The 24628-nt window shown below is 43.9% G+C and overlaps 1 protein-coding gene across 1 annotated transcript in view; it reads left to right on the top strand.

Annotated features, from left to right (window-relative positions):
- GRIN3B (glutamate ionotropic receptor NMDA type subunit 3B) overlaps window positions 1–24628 on the top strand; it is a gene marked incomplete at its 5' end in the record, with an annotated part of 55799 nt that overhangs the window by 15597 nt on the left and 15574 nt on the right. The window contains 4 exons of the mRNA XM_081313744.1: window positions 15698–16293; window positions 19245–19533; window positions 21033–21794; window positions 23715–23860. Coding sequence (XP_081169870.1) covers window positions 15698–16293; window positions 19245–19533; window positions 21033–21794; window positions 23715–23860 — 1793 coding nt within the window. The remainder of the gene's footprint in view (window positions 1–15697; window positions 16294–19244; window positions 19534–21032; window positions 21795–23714; window positions 23861–24628) is intronic.

The following is a 24628-nucleotide window of genomic DNA, read 5'->3' as shown; positions in this document are numbered from 1 at the left end:
TGGGGATGCCGCAACGGTGGTAAATGTGAAAAATGGTCGTAAGTCACTTTTTTCAGTGCCGTTGTAACTTTGGACAGTCACCAAATGCATTGTTGTAAGTCGAGAACTACCCATAATTCCTCTGGGGAAATGGTACACTTCCCCCTCCCCAGTTCTGTTTTAAACCATCTGGGACAGTGAAATGGTTTGTGGGCAAACAAGGCAAAGAGACGCAAAGAAGGAAACGGTCAGATAAAAGGCAGGAATGCAGGCAGGGCAAGAATTTCAGAAGAGACCATCTCTAGTTTCTTGGACTGTACCAAGTACAGGTAGTCCTCGACTTACAGCAGTTCATTTAGTGACAGTTCAAAGTTACAACGGCACTGGAAAAAGTGACTTATGACTGTTTTTCACAGTTAACAATAGTTGCGGCATCCCCCTGGTTAGGTGATTTACGTTCAGACGCTTGGCGACTGGTTCGCATTTACGACGGTTGCAGTGTCCCAGGATCATGCAACCCCGTTTTGCAACCTTACGATAAGCAAAGTCAATGAGGAAACCGGATTCACTTAACAAGCTTGTTACTAACTTAACAACTGCAGTTATTGACTTAACAAGTGTGGCAAGAAAGGTCGTAAAATGGGGGGGAAACTCATTTAGCAGATTTCTCCCTCGGCAACATAAATTTTGGGCTTGGTTGTGGTCGTAAGTTGAGGAACTACCTGTATATATATCTCTTCCCCTTTCTTCTTCTAGGCCAGGGGTAGGCAACCTTGGATCTTTTATGCAGTGCTTTTTTTCTAAAAAAAAAAAAAAGGTGCCAGATCTCTCATCTTGGTGGGCGCAGGAGGTGGGGAGGTGGGGGGGGGGGCGGCGCTGCTGCGGTCACAGGTGCGAGGGGTGTTGGCGGCGGGCTCCCCCCTGGGGCCGGAGCCAGCACAGCTGGTGCTGTGGGAGCAGCAGAGCCCGCTCTATATGGCGGGGCTGCGCTGGGCGGGCAGTCGAGGCAGTGCAGGCCAGGCGATGCAGGGCGGCCACTTAGGCGCGCAGGGCGAGGCGACGGTGGCACAGGTCCAGCACCAGGTAGGCCACCAGCCTGGCTGACACAGGTGAACACAAGGAAGGAGTGCACATGCACTCCGCAGAACCCACCTCCCACTCCTTGTCCTCTCTTACTTACCTAGTTGAGATGGTGTAGTTGGGCAGCAGGGAGGGATGCAAAGTTCCTGCCTATTCGCTTTCGCTGCAGACAACTAGCCGGTGCAACGTTTGCCAGCCAGGTCTTTTGGCACGCTCAGCAGCAATTCCTATTGGCTTTCGAAAGGCAATAGGCTTTTGAAAGCCAATAAAGGGAGTAGCATAGCTTGTGCAAAAGCTTTTTTGTGTGTGTGCAAAAAAAGGTGCCGGAACGCCATTCTGAGCATTCTATGAGAAAAAAAGCCCTGCTTTTATGTTTTAATCTTATGATTTTAAAAATATATATTTTTCTATTGTAAGTTGCCCCAAACCTCACCATGTGGATTGCATACAAATATTATATAATTGGTAAATAAAGGTAGAACATATGTTAAATATACATCAAATAATAATATGCTTCCCTACAAAGTCAATTCTTGCTCAATGACAGACCAAGGAGTTAACTCGGAAAGGCAAGAGGAAAATCTAGAAGAGATCTGTGCAACTTGTAGAAGGGAAAGGCCCACACTGATAAATTAAAAATCTTTGTGTCTGCAAAGGAATGCTGGTGGGCTAATCAATGATTTGGTGACTAAAGGAGCATCTACAGTGTTGGAGCTCGTGGTCATGGTAAGCCACGGAGGCATTAGGCAACAAGACTTTCAGGGCAGTGGTGGTGATTTTATTACTTTTAAAAAAAAGTCTGTGCTCTGTCCGAGGGTGCTTGGTAGGCTGCATGTACAGGCCTGGTCTAGAATTTATTTTGGAGCTTTCAACTATCTAGAGCGGGCATGTCAAACTCATTTTGTTTGAGGCAACTTCTTATAAAAGAATTGCCATTAATTTGTTTTAATAAAATAATTTAAATCAATTTTTCACTTGATTTCAAATTAAATGAATTATATTGGTTGACAATGAGATTTTTTTTAGTACAATTGCCAAATGCAATAAACTGGTTTTAGGTATATGTTACTGGAAGGAAAAAGCAATCCCTGCTGCATTACTGATCCCAGAGAAGCATTTGCATGTATGCAGGTATCCTTAGGGTGCCATAGTTATGGATGAGAAATATTGGTTGCAAAGTTGGCATTTCTGGATGTAATACAGATATTTTGGGCTTATTTTTGTTTCTTTGCATGTTTGATATTTTTAAAAAGGCATATGCTAATGACTACGCTTATGCACATATGTAACATGATCACTGCTTGTCCAAAATTTTAATATACAGATAATACCACCAGAAATTATTTTAGCCTTTTTAATAAATGTTGTTAATGATGTTAAGCTCACCAGGGAAAACATCATATATTGTTATGTATATACTAGGTTAATTATTTAAAGACTGAAGTGCAACATAACTAGATTCTAAATAATCTATTTTTCAAAACACACAACAGTCCAAACAGTAAAAGTAAAGTCCAAATTAAGAATATTGCATTCTTAAGAATTGTTTAGATTCAAAATAGTTTTCAAGAGTGTACAAAAGATACTATTTTTTTCTAGAATCAGCTAAATTAGACATATTACATTGAGAAAAATGTTTCTCATTTCTTTCCTGTTACCTTTGATTTCATTGCAGAGATGTTAACATAAGAAATAGATTATTTTGTTATCTAATTTTACCTTCCAAAAGACAGAAGCAGATGAAAAATGTGAGGTTCTTTCCTGTTGGCTTTTTTGAATTAGCTGTTTTAGATTCTAAAAGTTTAGTTCCTAAAGAAGTAATCCTGTAAATAATTTTAATGTCCTTCTCTAGTGCAGGCTCTTTTATGACTCATAGACTTCAACTCCCAGAATTCCTAAGCCAGCATGGCTCAGCTTGGAAACCTCTCCCTCAGCATGGCTGGCTCAGGATTTCTGGGAGTTGAAGTTCACGAGTCATAAAAAAGAGCCAAGATTGCCTAGCCCTGCAATAGGCTAAGGAAAGCCAATAAGGGAGCTGGGGGTTTTTTGGGTTTTTTTTTCAAAAAAAAAGGTGCCGGAATGCCGTTCTGAGCGTTCTATGAGAAAAAAAGCCCTGCTTTTATGACTCGTGGACTTCAACTCCCAGAATTCCTGAGCCAGCCATGCTGAGGGGAAAGGGAGAGGTTTCCAAGCTGAGCCATGCTGGCTCAGGAATTCTGGGAGTTGAAGTCCATGAGTCATAAAAGAGCCAATCTAGGAGAAAAGGGAAGAAGGTTCTGTGATTGTAGCTTTACAATAAAGTAGAATTATCTCATCCGATCTTATTTCCTGTCTGGGTCCACTTTGTAAAGTTGACAGACGTGCCCCATCCGTTCTCATTTTCAGACAGCTTCACACATTTTCTTTTCCTGTGACCACTTCTGGAAAACTTCATCCAGTTCTGACCCTGTGGCCTGTCAACAATTCAATGGTGAGAAAAATAAGGCAGGAAAATCCAAATGCCTTCCTTTCTCCAGAAAGTTAGGTCTTAGCTTAGTTTCGGTCTGAGTTAGGATCACTTCAGCCCGGTTATTTGTGCCTGAAGTGAAACTCTGCAATGATTTGTTCAATCATCCATCAGTTTGTTTTCTTGTCTGTGCACATTATTCTCAGGAGTTTTCTCTAACGTCAAAGTTCAAAAGCGTCAATACTCTTCCTGTCAGGCTTCCTCAAAGTCCAACTTTTCCTTTCATGGAAAGTCACATGGAATATCATGGCCTGCACGATTGTGACCATTGTAGGTAAAGACATGTCGCGATATCTGGTTATCTTTTCCAGGATCTTCATAGCTGCTCAACCAATTGCTTGTCTGCTAAATATTTCTTGACCACTTCTTCTTCCTTTCCTGTTGGTGGCTATTCCTATAAGGCAGAAGCTATCCATCCGTTTAATATCCTTGTTGTGCAGTGGGTTTCTTGGAAGCAGGAGGCGAGACGAGAGGGTTCAAACAGGAACATTGCTTTATTGTAGTAACAGGAACAGAACTGAGAACAGAGGCTTCTACGCAGCTACTTATACGGTTGGCCACTAGGCGGCGGCCAATAGGTTTAAAAGAACCTATTCCCGCCCCAGAGCCAACCAATGATCGTCCTGGAGACTGCATGTCTGGGCAGCCAGCAACTGTTACACAGACACCCTAATTAGGCAATCTCAAGCAGCATTCAAAGACAGTTCAAGTAAAAACGCCCAATACATTACAATCCTCATTTTGTCAGAATTCTTCAGTCTCTCCCAAATTAATTCTTAAGTTGTGTTGCTGGGAACCGGTCGCAGAACCTGACATCGGATCTGTCCAGTACAAAGTAGAATTCAATGTGTTTAGACTAAGGCAGGCCGATTAAAGGTTGGTGTGATCCTAAATTTCTAATTATGATATGATCATAATCTCCTGGGCTCTTAGCTTTGCAACACTACCTCCCTTCCTTTCAAATTAACTTTTGTTCAGTATTTTGGCAGCTACCTTCACCCAAAATGGAGAAAAGAACTAGAATGGAAAGCTCAACTACTTAGTGTAGTGGTTAAGACGCTGGCCTAGAAATCAGAAGGCTGTGAGTTCTAGTCCGGCCTTAGGCATGAAAGCTGACTGGATGACTTTGGGCCAGTCTCTCTGTCTCAGCCCAGTCCACCTCACAGGGTGGTTGTTGTTGTGGGGAAAATAGGAGGAATATTAGGTGTTTGGCGCTTTGAGCTATTTACAGAAATAAAGCTGGGATAAAAATCAAATAAATAAATAAACTTCATTTCATTTCATTTACATGCATGCTTAATGAAATCTAGTTGCTGCAATAACTTCCCCATTATATATTTATTATATCTCCTCCTTCTCTGAAGACATTACAATTCGGCAATACCTTTGAGAGTTTTTTTAGCAGTCAGATCAAAGGCTGTTTTGTTTTCACTGGATTCGTATGTATGTTTGCATTTATCTCTTTCGTAAATTTATTTTCTCTCGCTCAATGAGGAAGAAAGATCTTGAATCTAAACTCAAGGGAGGGAGATTTCGTTTCAAACCAGGGAAAGGATTCTGATAGAAAGAGTTGTTTGTTAGTGGAATAACCTATTTTAGAAAATGAGGATGTTACACAAAGAGGTTGGCCGTCTATTTGAAATGATATATTTGTTCTGCAGGATGTGAGACGGGCTGGATCACTGTTGAGTCATTTTGAGGACCACAGGTAGTTCTCGACTTACAACCATTCATTTAGTGGCCATTCAAAGTTACCATGACACTGAAAAAGTGACTTATGACTGTTTTATCACACGACTGTTACAGCAGCCCCATGGTCATGTAATCAAAATTTGGACACAGAGCAACCGGCATGTTTTTATGTTGTTGTTGCTTTTTTTAAGTGCCCGGGATCATGTGACCACCTTTTGAGACCTTATGGCAAGCAAAATCAATAGGGAAGCCAATAATTCACTTTACAACTGTGCTCTTAACAACTGCAGCGATTCACTTAACAACTGTGGCCGTAAAATGGGGCAAAACTCACTTAACAACTGCATCATTTTAGCCACTGAATTTTTGAGCTCAGTTGTGGTCGTAAGTCGAGGACTATTTATACTTTCTCAGTTCATCCTAAACCTGTGTAAACTGCAAGAAGTGCTCCCCAAATGCTCCAGATTTATTCTGGGATGGTTCAGATCCACACCACCTACATCACTTCTGCCATCTTTCCCCCATGTTGTGACCATTTCAAGACTCTCTTATGGAGAATGCACGATTTTACCCACCTTCCAGATCAGCTGTGTTTTCCTGTGTCCCTCACACACTGTGCCTCGTGAAACAACCTTCCCAAGTCGCTAACATCTTAATGGAACAAGATTCATTTGGCCAAGCACGGGGGGGGGGGGGATTTCTCTCCCTGTGTACATTTGCCTATGTGCATATTTATCAGAGGATATTCTGGCAAATGGAACAGTGCACAAAATAAATCTTGATATGACGCTGTATCTGATTCCGTCAGCCTTCCTTTTGCTCCCTCCAATATGCAAAACAGGACAGAAGAAATTATCAGAAGGATCACAGAATAGATCGTTCCCTAAAGGACATAGACATAGAGTACAATTCCAGATTAATTTGATGAAACACCCTCATTAAATTGAAGAAAACAGGGACTTTGGGATAGAGCCCCTTTGAAGAACACAAGTGTAATTGGATTGATTATTATTTATTTATTATTGTTTAGCGTATGATGAAAACATGACGGAAGAGAAGCAAACATAGATACACAGTCCACATTATCACAAATAAAACTTCTGTGGGGGTACAGCTGGGCCTCATAACTGGATGTCCAATTCAGCTATCCAGGCGATTGTCTCTGGCGTTGCTTCGTGCAGATCTTCTAAGGAACCAGAGAACGCACTTCATGGGCAATCTTGCCCAATATGTTTAATAGTTTGCATATCACCACAATCACAACAAGGGCACTCTTTCCATCCCCACTGATGCAGGGCACAGGCGCTTCTTCCAGTATCACACCTAACTGTGTTTAATTTTGGCCAGAGAGAGGTAGGTCAAAACCTAGTGGTTTGGTAGAGCAGGGATCACCAACCCCTGGTCCGTGGACCAGTACCGGGCCGCAGCATGCCAGCAACCGGGCCGCACAAACAAGCAAAGCCCCATCCGTGGGATGCAGGCAGCACACAAAACCACGCCCCTTCCGGTCCACGGAAAAACCTCTCCATGGAACCGGTCCCCACTAATGGTCAGGCCACATGAAGGTATCTTGGGCCATTCCTCTTTCCAGACATTGTCGGGGTTAAACTGCACAGATGTAAACAAATGACTGTTTTTCTAGCTGGTCTATGGGATTTCGGTCTTACAATGGGCTGCGCATAGCCTTGGTGAACAGGAAGGGCCTTGTTAGTCAGCATCCTTGACCATAGCCCAGGGGTAGGCAACCTTGACTCTTTTATGACTCATGGACTTCAACTCCCAGAAGTCCACGAGTCATGAAAGAGCCAAGGTTGCCTACCCCTGTAGCCGAATGAGAGCTTGTTGTCTTCTAATGTGGGGCGGCATGATACTGCTAAATATTGGATTGGTTATTGATTGGATTGATTATCGAAATGCACCGATACTCCTTCCACTTGTTCTTTTATTTCTAATACACCAATGTTTCTCAACCACCATGGTTTTAAAATGTGTGGGTCCTAACTCCCAGAATTCCCCAGTCAATATGCTGACTGGTGAATTCTGGGAGTTGAAGTCCATACAACATATTAAAATGGCTGAGATTGACCAAAACTAGAACAATCCCCTTCTCTCCCTCTTTTAGATGCTCCAGGTATTTCTCTCTCACTTTCCTGTTAAACCTCATCCCTGACAAAAATAAACCCTGAATTTGTTTATAGCTTATTTGGTAACCTTTTTTTTAATGTTCTCCTTTATGGAAATTTCACAGTCTCATTTTAATGTGGGAGTTCCCTTAGGAGCCAGCTTCGCTTCATTGACCCGCTGTTGATCTTTCCGTCTATATTATGTATATTCCGACTTTTGCTCAGGAGCTCTTGCTGAGAGTGGGACTTTAGTCAAATGAGATTAATACCGCTGTGTTAGGAGGCTTCTTCAAACCAAGGAGGAGGTTAAAAAAAAAAAATCAAGTCATGACTATGCAGTGAAGAGCAGTTTTTTGCTTGGCAGGCGAACGGAATGACCTTGATTTATAACAGTGCTTCCCAAAACGTGGGTAAATTACAGGTAGTCCTCAACATACAGCCATTCATTTAGTGATTATTCAAAGTTAGAATGTCACTGAAAAAAGCAACTTATGAATGTTTTTCACACGACCGTTGCAGCCTCCCCATGGTCACGTGATCAAAATTCAAATGCATGGCAACTGGTTCATTTTTAGGACGGTCGCAGTGTCCTGGGGTCATGCGATCCCCTTTTGCGATCTTCTGACAAGCAAAGTCAATGGGGAAGCCAGATATAATTGCGGTGATTCACTTAACAACTGTGGCAAGAAAGGCTATGAAATGGAGCAAAACTCACTTCACAATGTGTTGCTTAACATCATAAATTTTGGGCTCAAATGTCAAGAACTATCTGTACCCAAAACTGAGTGAAAGTGTTTTTTACTTAGATGTTGTTGTTGTTGTTGTTGTTGTTGTTGTTGTTGTTGTTGTTGGTTGCGAAGTCGTGTCCAACCCATAGCGACCCCATGGACAATGTTCCTCCAGGCCTTCCTGTCCTCTACCATCTTCTGGAGTCCATTTAAGCTCACGCCTCCTGCTTCAGTGACTCCATCCAGCCACCTCATTCTCTGTCGTCCCTTTCTTCTCTTGCCCTCAACCTTTCCCAGCATTAGGCTCTTCTCCAGTGAGTCCTTCCTTCTCATTAGGTGGCCAAAGTATTTGAGTTTCAACTTCAGGATCTGGCCTTCTAAAGAGCAGTCAGGGTTGATCTCCTCTAGGACTGACTGGTTTGATCGCTTTGCAGTCCAAGGGACTCGCAGGAGTCTTCTCCAGCACCAGAGTTCAAAGGCCTCAATTCTTTGGCGCTCAGCCTTTCTTATGGTCCAACTTTCACTGCCATACATTACAACTGGGAAGACCATAGCCTTGACTATACGCACTTTTGTTGACAGGGTGACGTCTCTGCTTTTTAGTGTGCTGTCTAGATTTGCCATGGCTTTCCTCCCCAGGAGCAAGCGTCTTTTAATTTCTTGGCTACAGTCCCCATCTGCGGTGATCTTGGAGCCCAGGAAAATAAAATCTGTCACTACCTCCATTTCTTCCCCATCTATTTGCCAGGAATTGAGAGGGCCGGATGCCATGATCTTGGTTTTCTTAATGTTAAGTTTCAACCCAAGTTTTTCTTCACCTGCAACAAGAGGCTCTTTAGTTCCTCTTCACTTTCTGCCATTAGAGTGGTATCATCTGCATATCTTAGGTTGTTGATATTTCTCCCGGCAATCTTAATTCCAACTTTTGATTCATCTAGCCCTGCCTTTCTCATGATGTGCTCTGCATATAAGTTAAATAGGCAGGGCGACAGTATACAGCCTTGCCGGACTCCTTTCCCAATTTTGAACCAATCAGTGGTTCCGTGTCCAGTTCTCACTGTTGCTTCTTAACCCGCATATAGGTTTCTCAAGAGACAAATAAGATGGTCTGGTACTCCCATCTCTTTAAGAACTTGCCACAGTTTGTTGTGATCCACACAATCAAAGGCTTTGGCATAGTCAATGAAGCAGAAGTAGATGTTTTTCTGGAACTCCCTAGCTTTCTCCATGATCCAGCGTATGTTGGCAATTTATTATTATTATTATTATTTATTAAATACTGATCTCTAGTTCCTCTGCCTCTTCGAAATCCTGCCTGTACTTCTGGTAGTTCTCGATCCACATACTGCTGGAGTCTAGCTTGTAGGATTTTAAGCATAACTTTACTAGCATGAGAAATGAGTGCAATGGTGTGATAGTTTGAACATTCTTTGGCACTGCCTTTCTTTGGAATTGAAATGTAAACTGATTTTTTCCAATCCTGTGGCCACTGTTGAGTTTTCCAAATTTGCTGGCAAATTGAGTGTAGCACTTTTACTGCATCATCTTTTAAGATTTTGAATAGTTCAGCTGGAATACTGTCACCTCCACTAGCTTTGTTGTTGCTCAGCTTTTTTAAGGCCCACTTCACTTCACATTTTAGGATGTCTGGCTCAAGGTCAGTGACCACCTCATTGTGGTTATCAGGGATGTTAAGCTCATTCTTGTATGTAATTCTTCTGTGTAATTTTGCCACCTCTTCTTAATCTCTTCTGCCTCTGTTAGGTCCCTGCCATTTTGGTCCTTTTTCATGCCCATTTTTGCATGAAACGTTCCCTTCATCTCTCCAATTTTGTTGAAGAGATCTCTGGTCCTCCCTATTTTATTGTTTTCTTCTATTTCTTTGCACTGTTCATTTAAGAAGGCATTCTTATCTCTTCTAGCTATTCTCTGGAATTCTGCATTCAATTGAGCATATCTTTCTTTTTCTCCCTTGCCCTTCGCTTCCCTCCTTTCCTCAGCTATTTGCAAAGCTTCCTCAGACAGCCATTTTGCTTTCTTGCATTTCTTTTTCTTTGGGATGGTTTTGGTTGCTACCTGTTGTACAATGTTGCGAACCTCTGTCCATAGTTCTTCAGGCACTCTGTCTATCAGATCTAATTCCTTAAATCTATTTGTCACCTCTACTCTATATTCAACAGGGATATGATTTAATTCATACCTGACTGGCCTAGTGCTTTTCCCTACTTTCTTCAGTTTAAGCCTAAACTTTGCAATGAGAAGCTCATGGTCTGAGCCACAGTCAGCTCCTGGTCTTGTTTTTACTGACTGTATAGAGCTTCTCCATCTTTGGCTGCGGAGCACATAGTCAATCTGATTTTTGTGCTGACCGTTTGGTGATGTCCATGTGTAGAGCCGTCTCTTGGGTTGTTGGAAAAGAGTGTTTGCTATGACCATTGTATTCTCTTGACAAATTCTATCAGCCTGTGCCCTGCTTCATTTTGTACTCCAAGGCCAAACTTGCCTGTTATTCCGGTTATCTTTTGGCTTCCTACTTCAGCATTCCAATCCCCCATGATGATAAGGACATCATTTTTTGGTGTTAGTTCTATAAGGTGCTGTAGGGCTTCATAGAACCGGTCAATTTCATCCTCTTCAGCACCGGTGGTTGGGGCATAGACTTGGATTACTGTGATATTGAATGGTTTGCCTTGGATTCGAACTGAGATTATTTTGTCATTTTGGGGATTGTATCCCAGTATTGCTTTTCCTACTCTTTTATTGACTATGAAGGCTATTCCATTTTTTCTGAGGTATTCTTGCCTGCAGTAGTATACCTGATGGTTATCTGAATTAAATTCACCCATTCCTGTCCATTTTAGTTCGCTGATACCTAAGATGTCGATGTTCAGTCTTGTCATCTCTTTTTTGACCACGTCCAGCTTGCCTTGGTTCATGGATCTTACATTCCAGGTTCCTATGGAGAAAAAATCTTTACAGCATCGGACTTTCCTTTCCTTTCATCCATAGCTGAGCGTCCTTTCGGCTTTGGCCCAGTCGCTTCATTCTTTCTGGTGCTGCTAGTACTAGCCCTCTACTCTTCCCCAGTAGCATATTGGATGCCTTCCAACCTGAGGGGCTCATCTTCCAGCATCATATCATTTTGCCTTTTGGTACTGTCCATAGGGTTTTCATGGCAAAAATACTGGAGTGGCTTGCCATTTCCTTCTCCAGTGGATCACGTTTTGTCAGAACTCTCTGCTATGACCTGTCCATCTTGGGTGGCCCTGCACGGCATAGCTCATAGCTTCATTGAATTACGCAAGCCCCTTCACCACGACAAGGCAGTAATCCATGAAGGATTACTTAGATAGTGACACATAAACCCATCCCAATAGGGAAATTTAAATTAACTTAAAGATCACCACATGTATTAAAATATATTTTAAAAAACTCTCAAAGAGTTCCAAAGGAGATGAAAAATGGTGAAATTACAAAATTTGTTACAATGACATAAAATTCATTCAGTGATAATTGGTTTTATAATATGGGTAGCCCTCGAGTTACGACTTCATTCAATGACCATTCAAAGGAATAGACTGCGCTGAGGGAGGGGACTTACAACAGATCCTCAAAGTTCGGTAAGACTTTCTGATAAGTGATTTGTGGTAATGAAGGAAAATATTTGGGAAGGATTGGTTTAGACTCTCCATGACATTTAAGATCTTTTAAGACAGGGGTCTTCAAACTGGGCAGCTTTAAGACTTGTGGACTTCAATTCCCAGAATTCCTCAGCCAGGCACACTGGCTGAGGAATTCTGGGAGTTGAAGTCCATAAGTCATAAAAATGCCAAGTTTGAAGAACCCCTGATTTAAGATGTTGCTTCTCAATCTTGGTAACTTGAAGAAGGGTAGACTTCAACTCCCAGATGGGTGAGGAAGCTGGGGAATTCTGGAAGTTGAAGTCCTCCCATCTTTAGGTTGCCAAGGTTGAGAAATGCTATTTTAAGTGAAGGGCAGACATTCATGTGGATATTTTTGGAGGGGTGGCAGGAGCATGTTATACTAGGCAAGACTAAGATCGAAATAAATAGTAGGTAGGTGTCTCATATCTGTGGGATATTGGGGGGGGAGGGATGTTGGGTTTTTGGCCACTTGCACTCAGGAATTGCCAGATTGGATTGCAAGCTGGCTGAGGAATTCTGGGAGTTGAAGTCCACAAGTCATAAAAGGGCCAAGTTGGTGAACAGGCTGACCCCCCTCTGCCTTGTGGCAGCCCCTCAGAAATTGCCGCGCACGCATTGACAAGAGCCTTTAGAGCAGGGGTGGGGAATTATGGCCCCTTTAGGACCTGTGGACTCCTTCAGGACCTGTGGCTCAGGAATTCTGGGAGCTGAAGTCCACAGGTCATAAAGAGCCTACTTTAGAGAGTCCCGAGGCTAGCTGAAGCTGGGAGAAGATTCACTGCCATTGAGACTACTCTAAATACATAAAGTTGTTCGTTAGGCTGCAGAAGGAGTTAATGACTTGGCAAGTCCGTGTTTGAAATAATGGATTGACCTACAAGGAAGAGTACAGCATAATTACCTGCATAGCAGAATATGCTTGTTGTAATGCTGCATGATTTGGCACACAGAACCCCTTACTTTCCAAAACTGGTTATCCTTCCTGGATTTGGTGTGGCTCAATTCCTGAAATGCCCCAACAGAGGTTTAGCAGAAAGACTTGTCCGTCTCTGTTTCTTCCCTGTTCCAGATTTTGCCTCCTGATATACATAAGGGTTGTTTATAAGAGTTTCTCCCAATCTCCTTTTCATTTCCTTCCTCAAAATGTCGCCTTGATTTGTGCCACGATCAATGGAATGGTGATGGTGACAGTGACTGAAATGGTATAGGGTTTCCTGCCTGAGCAGGGTGTTGGACTAGATGACCTCCAAGGTCCCAACTACTTCTTCTTCTTCTTCTTCTTCTTCTTCTTCTTCTTCTTCTTCTTCTTCTTCTTCTTCTTCTTCTTCTTCTTCTTCTTCTACTTCTTCTTCTTCTTCTTCTTCTTCTTCTTCTTATTATTATTATTATTATTATTATTATTATTATTATTATTATTGTGGAGATTTTTTTAATGTCTCTCTTCAGAATGAAATATTTTCATTTGTAAAAATATAAGAATAGCCTTCCTGGATGAAGCCAAGGCCTCTCTTGCTCCAGCATTTCATTTGGGGAGCTGATCCGAGGCTTCTAAATAAATGGAGTTTTATCCCTATTCTGTTATTGCTTTCTTGCAACGGATATTTGAAGTCATGTCACCCTGCTGCAATTTAGGATAGTATGAATCTTCAAAACGGACAGCTTGTAACTAAGTGATATGGCTGTGAAGTGCAACCTCACAGGACAGTGTTAGCCACACCAGCTTTGGCATTTCCAGTTGTCGTTGATAAGCAAACCCTGTGCTATCACATGGTTGCCATTTGTGGCCTCCTGCCGGCTTCCCCAATGACTTTGCTGGTCGGAAGCCAGCATTGAAGTTTTATGATCCCGAGAACTGCAACTGTCATAATTGCAAACTGGTTACCAGGAGCCCAAATCGTGATCATGTGACTGCTGCAATGGCCGTAACCTCAAAGACCAGCCCTAAATCTCCACATTCAGAGCCATCATAATTTCAGATGGTCACTGAACAAACAGTTATTAACTGAGGCCTACTGATGCTATTAGTTAAAGTAGTTATTTATTAAATTATGTTCATGTCATAAATGTTAGGTATCAATGAACAATCCAAAGCTTCATGAAGGTGCTGATAGGCTAGATAGTTTGAGGACCCCTCTTTTAGAGGATGATAAGAAAATGGCGGTGTATCGCTGTATCCTCCGGACCACGACTGATCTCAAAATGAAATCAAATCAGCATCGGAACTGATGTCTATATGCGCTTAGGAGATCCCCAGAGAATTCTGAGGCTGTAAGCCAGACTAAGAAATCAAAACGCCATCCTAGAAATAGGCAGCGCAAACCGCTTTTCTCTTTTGCCCGGAACTGGACTCAAGGGAGCCTTTAAGTTTATTTGAAATTCCACTTTTAGTTTTATTCTCCTCAGAGGCCTCTCTAGCAGGGCTGAATTTAAACTTAGCCGTGGAAGTCCTCTGCCCTCTGCTGGCGGCTAGCACATTTACATGGCTGCTCCACTTCTGGTTTAAGACTTCTCCGCAACCAGCTGTGGGGCTACAGATGGCGCAGGGCAGGGGTCTGCAACCATGACAACTTTAAGACTTGTGGACTTCATCTCCCAAATTCTGGGAGATGAAGTCCATAAGTCTTAAAGTTGTCAAGATTGCAGACCCCTGGCACAGGGGGACCAACAGTGAGTGACCAGCCCTCTTGAGACTCTGCTAAGCGAAAAAGGAGGAGGGCTTATGGTGCTGTCATCCTTGGCAAAGGCATGCTTTTATCCACACCTGAATCTCAGAAACTCTTTATAAGGGAGAAGTAGGCTCCCCAAGCAGTTGTCCATGGGTCACGTGCAGAGTGATACTTCAAAGTAGCTGAGGAGAACCCTAAGCCGCATGCGGCTCTTTCAGCCGTCTCCTGTGGCTCCCAGTCCTCTGCCATGTGCAGTCCCCCCAAAAAAAGTGGGACTAAAAAAGTTCAACCAATCAATTCAAATATGCAGGGTAGGTGCATATCTCGCCTTGGCTCCACTCTTCAGTCAAACCCTGTTCTGCGCATGCGCGCATGTACGCACATGCACACACATTTTTTGCGGCTCCCAGTTTTTCCTTTTGTGAGGGAACCGGTTCCGAGTGGCTCTTTCACTGTTTCAGGTTGCTGACCCCTGACCTATACCATCTCAGACAAGTGACTGTCCAGTCTCTTTTTAAAAACTTCCAGTGATGGAGCAGCCACGATTTCTGGGGGTAAGCTTTTCCACTGGTTGATTGTCCTCACTGTCAGGAAGTTTCTCCTTAATTCCAGGTTGTTTCTCTCTTTGATCAGTTTCCAACCTTTGTTTCTCGTCCTTCGCTCTGGTGCTCTGGTGAACAACCTGGCCCCCTCTGCCTTGTGGCAACCCCTCAGATACTGGAACACTGCTACCATGTCTCCCTTATTTCTTCTTTTCTTTAGACTAGACAAACCCAAGTCCCGTAGCCTTTCTTTGTATGTTTTAGCCTCCAGGCCTTTGATCATCTTAGTTGCTCTTCTCTGAATTTTTTCCCAGACTCTCAACATCTTTTTTGTGATATGGTGACCAAAATTGCCTGTAGTATTCAAGATGTGGTCTAGCACTGATGATACTACCTAGTTTGGGGATGAAATGTCTGCAAGAAAAAAACCAAGTTCAGAGAGCACCACGGACCCCTGAGTCCTTCGGGAATAGGGCGGTATAGAAATTTAATTAAATAATTAAATAAATAAATAAATGTCCAGTCTCTGCTTGGAGACAAAGAAGATTCGAGTCCTTGGTTCCAGAGCTGTGAAGATGCTTTCTTCAAGGCTAATGGCACCTCCCTTCCTATAACTGCAGCCTTGCAAACTTCATCTCTGTTGCATCATAATTGGAAAAAGAAATCTCTATTGTTTGCTTTTACTTTCTTTTTCCCCTTCCGACTCGTCCTTGCAGAACCCCTTCCATCTCCACATGGACCAATGCAGTGACTTTGACACTCTCCTGGACCTGCTGGTCACCATCTTCCACGCCAACCGTTGGCAAGACGTCACCCTGGTTTTGTGCCAAGCATGGGATGCCTCGGCCTTCATTGACCTCTGGACCAGCCACGCCCAGCTGGAGAAGACGGCTGTGATTGACTTGAGCTTCCTCGATGAGAAAGAAGCAGCTCGCCACCTTCGGCGGCACTTGGAGGAATACCGTGAATTGCCCGGCCCGGCTTTGCTTTTCGGCTGCAATGCTCAACTCTCCCAGCTCGTCTTTCGGATGGCGAAGGAGTTGGGGGTCACTCAGCAGTTCCACTGGATTTTGGGGCAACCCCAGAACGTGGATGAGCTCCAGACTGAGGGGCTGCCCTTAGGTCTTTTGGCCTTTGGGGAGGTGGACAGACCCTCCCTGGAACACTTCGTCCAGGATGCCATAGAGCTGATCTCCCGTGCCATTTCCCGGGCTGTTTACGTTCGTCCTGACCTCGCCCTCATCCAGAGCATGGTGAATTGCAACGACAAACACGTTGTGGACTCTGAATCCTCTGGAATCTACCTTTCCCAGTGAGTAAGCCATTCTTGATTTTGGGATCCATAAGAGTAACAGATCCCTTCTCCCGGCATGCACACATTTTTCGGTACTGGTAGTCATGTACAGGTACAACCACAATTAAGACCCTATGAAAGGCAGTTGTTAAATGAGCTTTGCCCCATTTAACGACCTTTTTGCCAGAGTTATTAAGCAAATCACTGCAGTTATTAAGTGAACCCTGTGGTCATTAAGCAAATCTGCATTCCCCCCATTACTTTTTGCTTGTCGGAATCCAGCTGAGAAGGTTGCAAATGGGGGGGTGACATGACCATGGGGCAGTGCAACTGTCATAAGTACATGCCAGTTGCCAAGCATCTCAGTTTTGATCACCTGACTGTGGGGAACACTGCAATGGTCATAAGCGTGAAAACCAGTCATAAGTCTGGTTTTTAGGCCCGTCGTAACTTTGACCAGTCGCTAAATGAATGGTTGTAAGTCAAGAACTATCAGTATGTACTTGGCAAGGCCAATGATATACCACGGACCTCCTTCCCTGAGGAAAAGGAATTCTTCAGGGGACTCATGCAGAGGTGCAACAGGCAAGCACCCCTGAGGGCGGTTGTTAGATTGTGCTTCTGAATTTCCGTCAGGTCTGCATATAAGAAATTAAACGAGTCTGAGTAATTAGAATTACGAGAGATGAAATCCCAATTTACCAACCTAGAGGGCACCAGGTTTATTTGCAAAGTGCATCTAAACCAACAATGCCAAACCCAAATCGAAAGGGGGTCCGTGAAAGAGTGCACAGCAATACCCAAGGGCCACATATTGGTAATACCTTTCCTGCACAGATAGTCCTTGACTGGTTTAACGACTGTTCAAAGTTAAACCACACTGAAAACAGTGACTTGCGACCTGCCCTCACACTTACAACCGTTCCCCTCTGGTCACATGATCAAAATTTGGGCATTTGGCAACTGGCATGTACTGTGACAGATGCAGCATCCCGGGGTCATGTGATCACCCTTTGCGACCTTCGCAGCTGGCTTGCAAGAAACAAAGTCAATGAGGGAAGCTGGATTCAAAGCTGGCTGAGGAATTCTGGGAGTTGAAGTCCACAAGTCATAAAAGGGCCAGGTTTGAAGACCCCTGACTTACAGTAAGGACTACATGTTTCATTTAACGATTGCAGTGACTCGCTTAATAAACAGTCATAAAATTGGGCACAATTCACTTAACAACTACCTGGCATAACAATGGAAGTTCCAATCTCAACTGTGGTCTTAAATCGAGGACTTAACCTATGTTACATTTAGGGAACTCCTATCACAGGCTCCAAGCAACCTGTGCGGCAGCAATTAAGTTCAAGCAGCAAAAGCTTGCGCAAGACTCTGCATAAATCACAGATTTGGCGATTGGTGGCCAAATTTATTATTTAGTTTTAAAATGTATGTTGTCCATGCTTTGCTATATTATTACTTTATTTTCTTAAATATTATCCAGTTGTGTTTTAACATGCTTTCGGGCCATGTGTTTGACACCTGTGATTGCAACCATAATAAAGCCTTCTACCAATTAGCAGCAGAGCATTTTAAAAACTCAGGAATCAAAATCACACAAAATGTTAGTGCCATTGTATAAGGCCTTGGCAAGACTACATTTGGAATATTGCATCCAGTTTTGGTGGCCACGATATAAAAAAGATGCCAAGATTCTAAAAAGAGTGCAGAGAAGAGCAACAAAAATTACTAGGGGACTGGAGGCTAAAACATATGAAGAACGGTTGCAGGAATTGGGTATGTTTAGTTTAATGTAAAGAAGGATTAAGGGAGACATGATAGCAGTGTTCCAATGTGTCAGGGGCTTCCACAAAGATGAGGGGGGTCAACCTATTCTCCAAAGCACCTGAAGGCAGGACAAGAAGCAGCGGATGGAAACTAATCAAGGAGAGAACAATTCCAGAAATAAGGAGAAATTTCCTGACAGAACAATTAATCAGTGGAATGACTTACCTTCAGAAGTTGTGGGTGTTCCGTCTCTGGAGGTTTTTAAGGAGTGATTGGACAGTCATGTGTCTGAAGTGGTATAAAGTCTCTTGCTTGAGTTGCGGGTTGGGCTAGAAGACCTCCAAGGTCCCTTCTAACTCATTCTGTTCTGTTCTGTTCTAGTCCAGTCCAGTCCAGTCCAGTCCATTATTCTATTCTAGTCTATTCTATTCTAGTCTAGTCTAGTCTAGTCTAGTCTAGTCTAGTCTAGTCTAGTCTAGTCTAGTCTAGTCCAGTCCAGTCCAGTCCAGTCCATTATTCTATTCTAGTCTAGTCTAGTCTAGTCTAGTCTAGTCTAGTCCAGTCCAGTCCAGTCCAGTCCAGTCCATTATTCTATTCTAGTCTATTCTATTCTAGTCTAGTCTAGTCCAGTCCAGTCCAGCCCATTATTCTATTCTAGTCTATTCTAGTCTAGTCTAGTCCAGTCCAGTCCAGTCCAGTCCAGTCCATTATTCTATTCTAGTCTATTCTAGTCTATTCTAGTCTAGTCTAGTCTAGTCTAGTCCAGTCCAGTCCAGTCCAGTCCAGCCCATTATTCTATTCTATTCTATTCTATTCTATTCTATTCTATTCTATTCTATTCTATTCTATTCTATTCTATTCTATTCTATTCTATTCTATTCTATTCTATTCTATTCCTATTCCTATTCCTTATTCTATTCTATTCTATTCTATTCTATTCTATTCTATTCTATTCTATTCTATTCTATTCTATTCTATTCTATTCTATTCTATTCCTATTCCTATTCCTTATTCTATTCTATTCTATTCTATTCTATTCTATTCTATTCTATTCTATTCTATTCTATTCTATTCTATTCTATTCTATTCTATTCTATTCCATTCCATTCCATTCCATTCCATTCCTCCAAGGTCCCTTTCAACACTGTCATTCTGTTATTCTGATTCCTGCTTTTTTCACTCTCTCCATATTCCAGGTTTTTAGCCAACACATCTTTCCGTGGCCAGACAGGCGAGGTCTTTGTGCGCAACACATCTCACATCCACACTGACCATCACTACAAAATCTGGAGCCTGCTGAGGGATTCGGTGGGCCAGCCCACATGGGTGACGGTGGGCAGCTGGAAGGGGGGCGAGATGGAGGCCGAGGAGGGCAGCTGGCCGCAGCAGCTGAAGCGCAAGAACCAGGCCGAGGGCGGAGGCTTCTCACACATGAAGCTGCGGGTGGTGACCTTGGTGGAGCACCCCTTTGTCTTCACTCGGGAGGTGCGTAGGTACATCGGATACGTGGGGGGCACCTGCTGAGCAGAGCCAAGTGTCTCAACAGACGTTTCTCTTTTTTAAAAAATATAAAATTGTGCAACCTATAGCAGCCTTTGATTAACTTGGCATTCTCCAGATCTACTGGTTACAGATACCTAGTCTTCAACTTACAACCACGTGCCTAGTGACCACTTGAAGTTACAATGGCACTGGAAAAAGTGACTTTTGACTGTGTTTCACACTTACGACCGTTGCAGCCTCCCAATGGTCATGTGATCAAAATTCGGACGCCTGGCAACTGGCATGCATTTATGGTGATTGCAGTGTCCCAGGGTCATGTGATCATCATTTGTAACAAACAAAGTCAGTGTGGAAGCCCGATTTACTTAACAGCTGTGTTACTGATTTAACAACTGCAGCGATTCATTGAGCAACTGGAGCCAAAAACAAAAAAAGATCGTACAATGGGGCAAAACGCACTTAACAGCTGTCTTGCTTAGCCACATAAATTTTGGGCTCCGTTGAGGACTACCTGTATAACATCCATCATCGACATAGAGAAGATCAGATTGGCTGGGAACAATGGATGTTGTAGTCCTGCACATTTAAACAGAGCCAGATGGGGAACACATATGTATGGTCTCTTTTTGGTGCAAATTGAGATATGACACCAAAACATGATGAAATAGGCATCAGTATACAGTATTGAAATGCAAACTGCAACCTTTCAGATGTGCATCCCAAAATAGCACACAGGTACATACAGGTAGTGCTCACTTACCGACCATTCGTTCAGCAATCATTCTACTGTGTTTTCCCGAAAGAAAGACCTGCCCGGAAAATAAACCCTACCTTGATTTTTGGGGGTGGGCCTAATATAAGTCCTAACCCAAAAATAAGCCCTAGTTTTGAGGTCAGGCGCACGCCTAAAAATCAAGCTAGGGCTGGGATGGGGGGTGGAGCTGCCTTCTGCCCCCCTGCACCCACTTACCTGGTAGCCAGGCCTCTCCTCACCGGCCCACTTCTTCTGCGGCATCCCCAGGCCTGTAATTCGCAGTCAGGCCTTTCCGGAAGACCTCTGCAGCTGAGAATCGATCTATAAATTGAATCCATAGCTCGGTTATCAGCTGCAGAGGCCTTCTGGAAAGGCCTCTGTGAAATGCAGGCCCGAGCTCCATTCAGTGCTGCAGAATGAAGCTGCTCCTTCGGCCGCAGAAGACCTGGGCCAGCTGGGCAGGGCTGTTGGTGTTGAAAGTGAGTGGAAAAGCCCCCCCCCCAAAAAAAAATAACACCTGGTGCCTCTTGGAGGCAAAAAAAATTAAGACTGGGTCTTATTTTCAGGGAAACACTGTAAGTCTATTTGCCTAATCCATTTGCAGGGAGCCAGGACTAAAAAGATTTGCAGGGTGTCAAGTTGGAGAGTGCCGATCTCCAGGTTTCTCCTAGCCAGCCCCTATTTCTTGCTTTATATTCAAAAGGTATTAATTAAGTGCTCTTTCCAGGTAGACGAAGAGGGCAACTGTCCAGCGGGGCAACTCTGCCTAGATCCTCACACCAACGACTCCTCCGTGCTCAACGCCCTCTTTGATGAGCTGAATTCGGAGAATGGCTCCGTGCCCAAGGAGTACCGAAAGTGCTGCTACGGCTACTGCATCGACCTCTTGGAGAAGCTGGCCGAAGACTTGCCCTTTGAATTTGACCTCTACATTGTGGGGGATGGAAAGTACGGGGCTTGGAAGAACGGCCGCTGGACGGGGCTGGTAGGAGATCTCCTGAGTGGCACGGCCCACATGGCTGTGACCTCCTTCAGCATCAATTCAGCCCGGAGCCAAGTGATTGACTTCACCAGCCCTTTCTTCTCCACCAGCTTGGGCATCCTGGTGAGGATCCGGGACACGGCATCGCCCATCGGGGCCTTCATGTGGCCGTTACACTGGACCATGTGGGTGGGCATCTTCGTGGCTCTCCACATGACGGCCCTCTTCCTCACCTTGTATGAGTGGAAGAGCCCCTACGGCATGACGCCCCACGGCCGCAACCGCATGAAGATCTTCTCCTACTCCTCCGCCCTGAACCTCTGCTACGCCATCCTTTTTGGCCGCACCGTCTCCAGCAAGACCCCCAAGTGCTGGACGGGCCGTTTCCTTATGAACCTCTGGGCCATCTTCTGCCTCTTAGTCCTTTCCAGCTACACAGCCAACCTGGCTGCAGTGATGGTGGGAGAAAAAACGTTTGAGGAACTCTCTGGGATTCATGATCCCAAGGTTGAACAAATACTTCCTTTCTATGCTCCTTGCTCTCTTTCACCGTGCCCTACCTAGTCTCCCTGTCTTACGTTCTTCTCCATCTTCTTTCCTTTCCTCCAAATTCCTTCACTGTCTCTGCTTTCCTGTGTCCCATTGTTGAGCTTGGCTTCCCCTCCATCACCTTCCAGCTTCGTGGACCATTCAAAAAAAAAAAGAACAATTATGTTGCATCTAACCAAAGTTTGTTGACTCCGGGTTTCCTCCCCTTAATTTCCCGGATGATCAAACCCGCTGAGAAGCTTGCAAATCCTCTCCTTTGTTATTTACCACAACAGCAGACACTTAGTGGTAGACTACAGATAGTCCTCAACTTACAACAGTTCATGTAGTGACCATTGGAACTTAACAATGGCACTGAAAAAAGTGACATGCGACCATTTTCACACTTATGACCATTGCAGAATCCCCATGGTCATAAAATTCAGATGTTTGGCAACTGAACTCATATTTATGACAGTTGCAATGTCCCAAAGTCATGTGATCACTTTTTGCAACTTCTGCCAAGCAAAGTCAATAGGAAAGTCAGATTCACTTAACAACCGTGTTATTGATTTAATGACTGCAGTGATTCACTTAACAACTGTAGCAAGAAAGGTTATAAAAACTCACTTCACTGTCTCATGTAGCAACAAAAATTTTGCGTTCAATTGTGGTCGTAAGTCAAGGACTATTTGTATATTTTGAAACAGAAGCCCCAAGTGCCTCTTTGCATGCAGCCTTGGTGGAGCAGTGGGCTAATGCCTCCTTAAGTAACACCAGCTGCCTGCAATTAGTGCAGGTTCGCATCCCACCAGGCTCAAGGTTGACTCAGCCTTCCATCCTTCCGAGGTAGGTAAAATGAGGACCCAGATTGTTGGGGGCAATTAAGCTGACTTTGTAATAATGCCGCTTGTGGGGTGTGTGAAAGCCCTAATAAGCAGGCATATACATAGAATGAAGGCTACTGCTAAGCTTGTAAGCCGCCCTGAGTCTTCGGAGAAGGGCGGGATATAAATGGAATTAAAATAAATAAAATAAAATAAATATCTCCACTCATCTTCCTCTTCCTCCATGAATTTATTTAGTCCATTTTTAAAACCTGTGACATTTCTGTGACATCCTGAGATGGTGAAACCTTGCATGACTGTTTGGGGGAAGATTCCTAATGCCAACTTCAGTTTAATCTAGTAATCCAATGAGATCAGAATGGAAAAAAGAAACTTTCCCCCTTTTTTCTCACCCTCTGAATAGTATTTAAAAACCTCCTAAAATATTATATTTTGGTTGATTTCCAAAGCACTGGAGGGCAGTACAAGAAGTAATGGATGGAAACTTTATTAGAGATCCAGTCTAGAACGAAAGAGAACTTTCCTGACAGTGAGAACAATTAACCAGTGGAACGGCTTGACTCCAGAAGCTGTGGTTTCTTTTATCATTGGAGTAGAGACTGGACAGCCATTTGTCTAGAATGGTATGAGCAGTGGGTGGACTAGAAGACCTCCAAGGTCCCTTCCAACTCTGTTATTCTGCACTCCCCCTAAATTAAAATTTTAATCTTCAGTCCGAGAGTTGCTTTCATCTCTTGAAATGCCAGAAGGCAATCCTGCAGGGCTTTTTTATTTTCTTGTTCTCAAATCCTCTGTCATGTTTATCGCCCTTCTGTTGCCGACACGTTCTCGTTTGAGACCGTCCCGTGAAACCACATCCTTTCCCTTCTGCTTTATCCACCCTCCATTTCTTTCCCTTCTTTTATCCTCCTACCCTGATTTCCGTTGCAATCATTTAAAAGAATGTTCACTTTAAAAGAAAAGAATTCCACTCCCAATTATTATTATTTTTTAAAAAAGCAACACGGAATCTAGGAGCAGATGGGTCTCATCCCGGTTTTGCTTTCTGCAGCTCCACCATCCATCCCAGGGTTTTCGTTTTGGCACCGTCTGGGAGAGCAGCGCAGAGGAATATATCAAGAAGAGTTTCCCAGACATGCATGAATACATGAGGCGGCACAGCGTCCCCACCACCCCTGCGGGGGTCACGATGCTCAAGTAAGGGAGGCAGGGCCTGAGGAAGGACAATTCGGGGGGGGGAAGCGATGTTGGTGTTGTGGTGGGTTGGCATCTCTTCCACTTGTAGTTCTTGCCTTTGGGGGGCCCTTGTCCCAATTTCAAAAGGTTTCTGCAGGAAACCACTGGAAACATCTGGAGATGTTTCTCCTTAAGGACCTGGTCAATTGTTTGCTTGGGAGGAAGCTAAGATGATTCCTCTCTCCAGTCATCTGTGCTATGCTAATAGGTAGAACCTCAAAAGCCTGGACCGGGACTGAGTTCTAGTCTCCCTTCAGCCATGGAAGACCCCTGGAAGACCTAGGGCCAGCCCTCTCTCATCTCAACAGCCACTGCGGTCCAGTGCTGAACGTCCTGGACCAAGAACAGGGAGATCCAGGTTCTTGTCCCACCTCAGACTGTGGGCTAGTGCCTCTCTCACAGCCCAAAGCCAGGTGGTTCAGTGGAGAGGGTGCTGGAGGAGACTTGAACCCAGCTTCAAGTCCCTCCTCAGCTAAAGAAGCTCCTTGAGGGACTTAGGCCTACCCTCTTCTCTCAGCCCAGCCTACCTCAGCTCACCAGGTTATTCTTGCAGGGGGAAATGAGAGAAGGAAGAGAGAAGGAGACCCCTGCACTCCCGAATAATGAAAGGTGGGCTATAAGTCACATCCCTCAAAGACAGAGGCAAGTCTAAGCATTCTGCTTCTATTATACGACCAGGACAGGGGTAGGCAACCTTGGCTCTTTTATGACTCGTGGACTTCAACTCCC

The sequence above is a fragment of the Vipera berus genome (assembly GCF_964194415.1).
Source record: "Vipera berus genome assembly, chromosome: 1".
NCBI lineage: Eukaryota > Metazoa > Chordata > Lepidosauria > Squamata > Viperidae > Vipera > Vipera berus.
The sequence above is the reverse complement of the archived record's forward strand: the minus strand, read 5'-3'. Positions and strand labels throughout refer to the sequence as shown.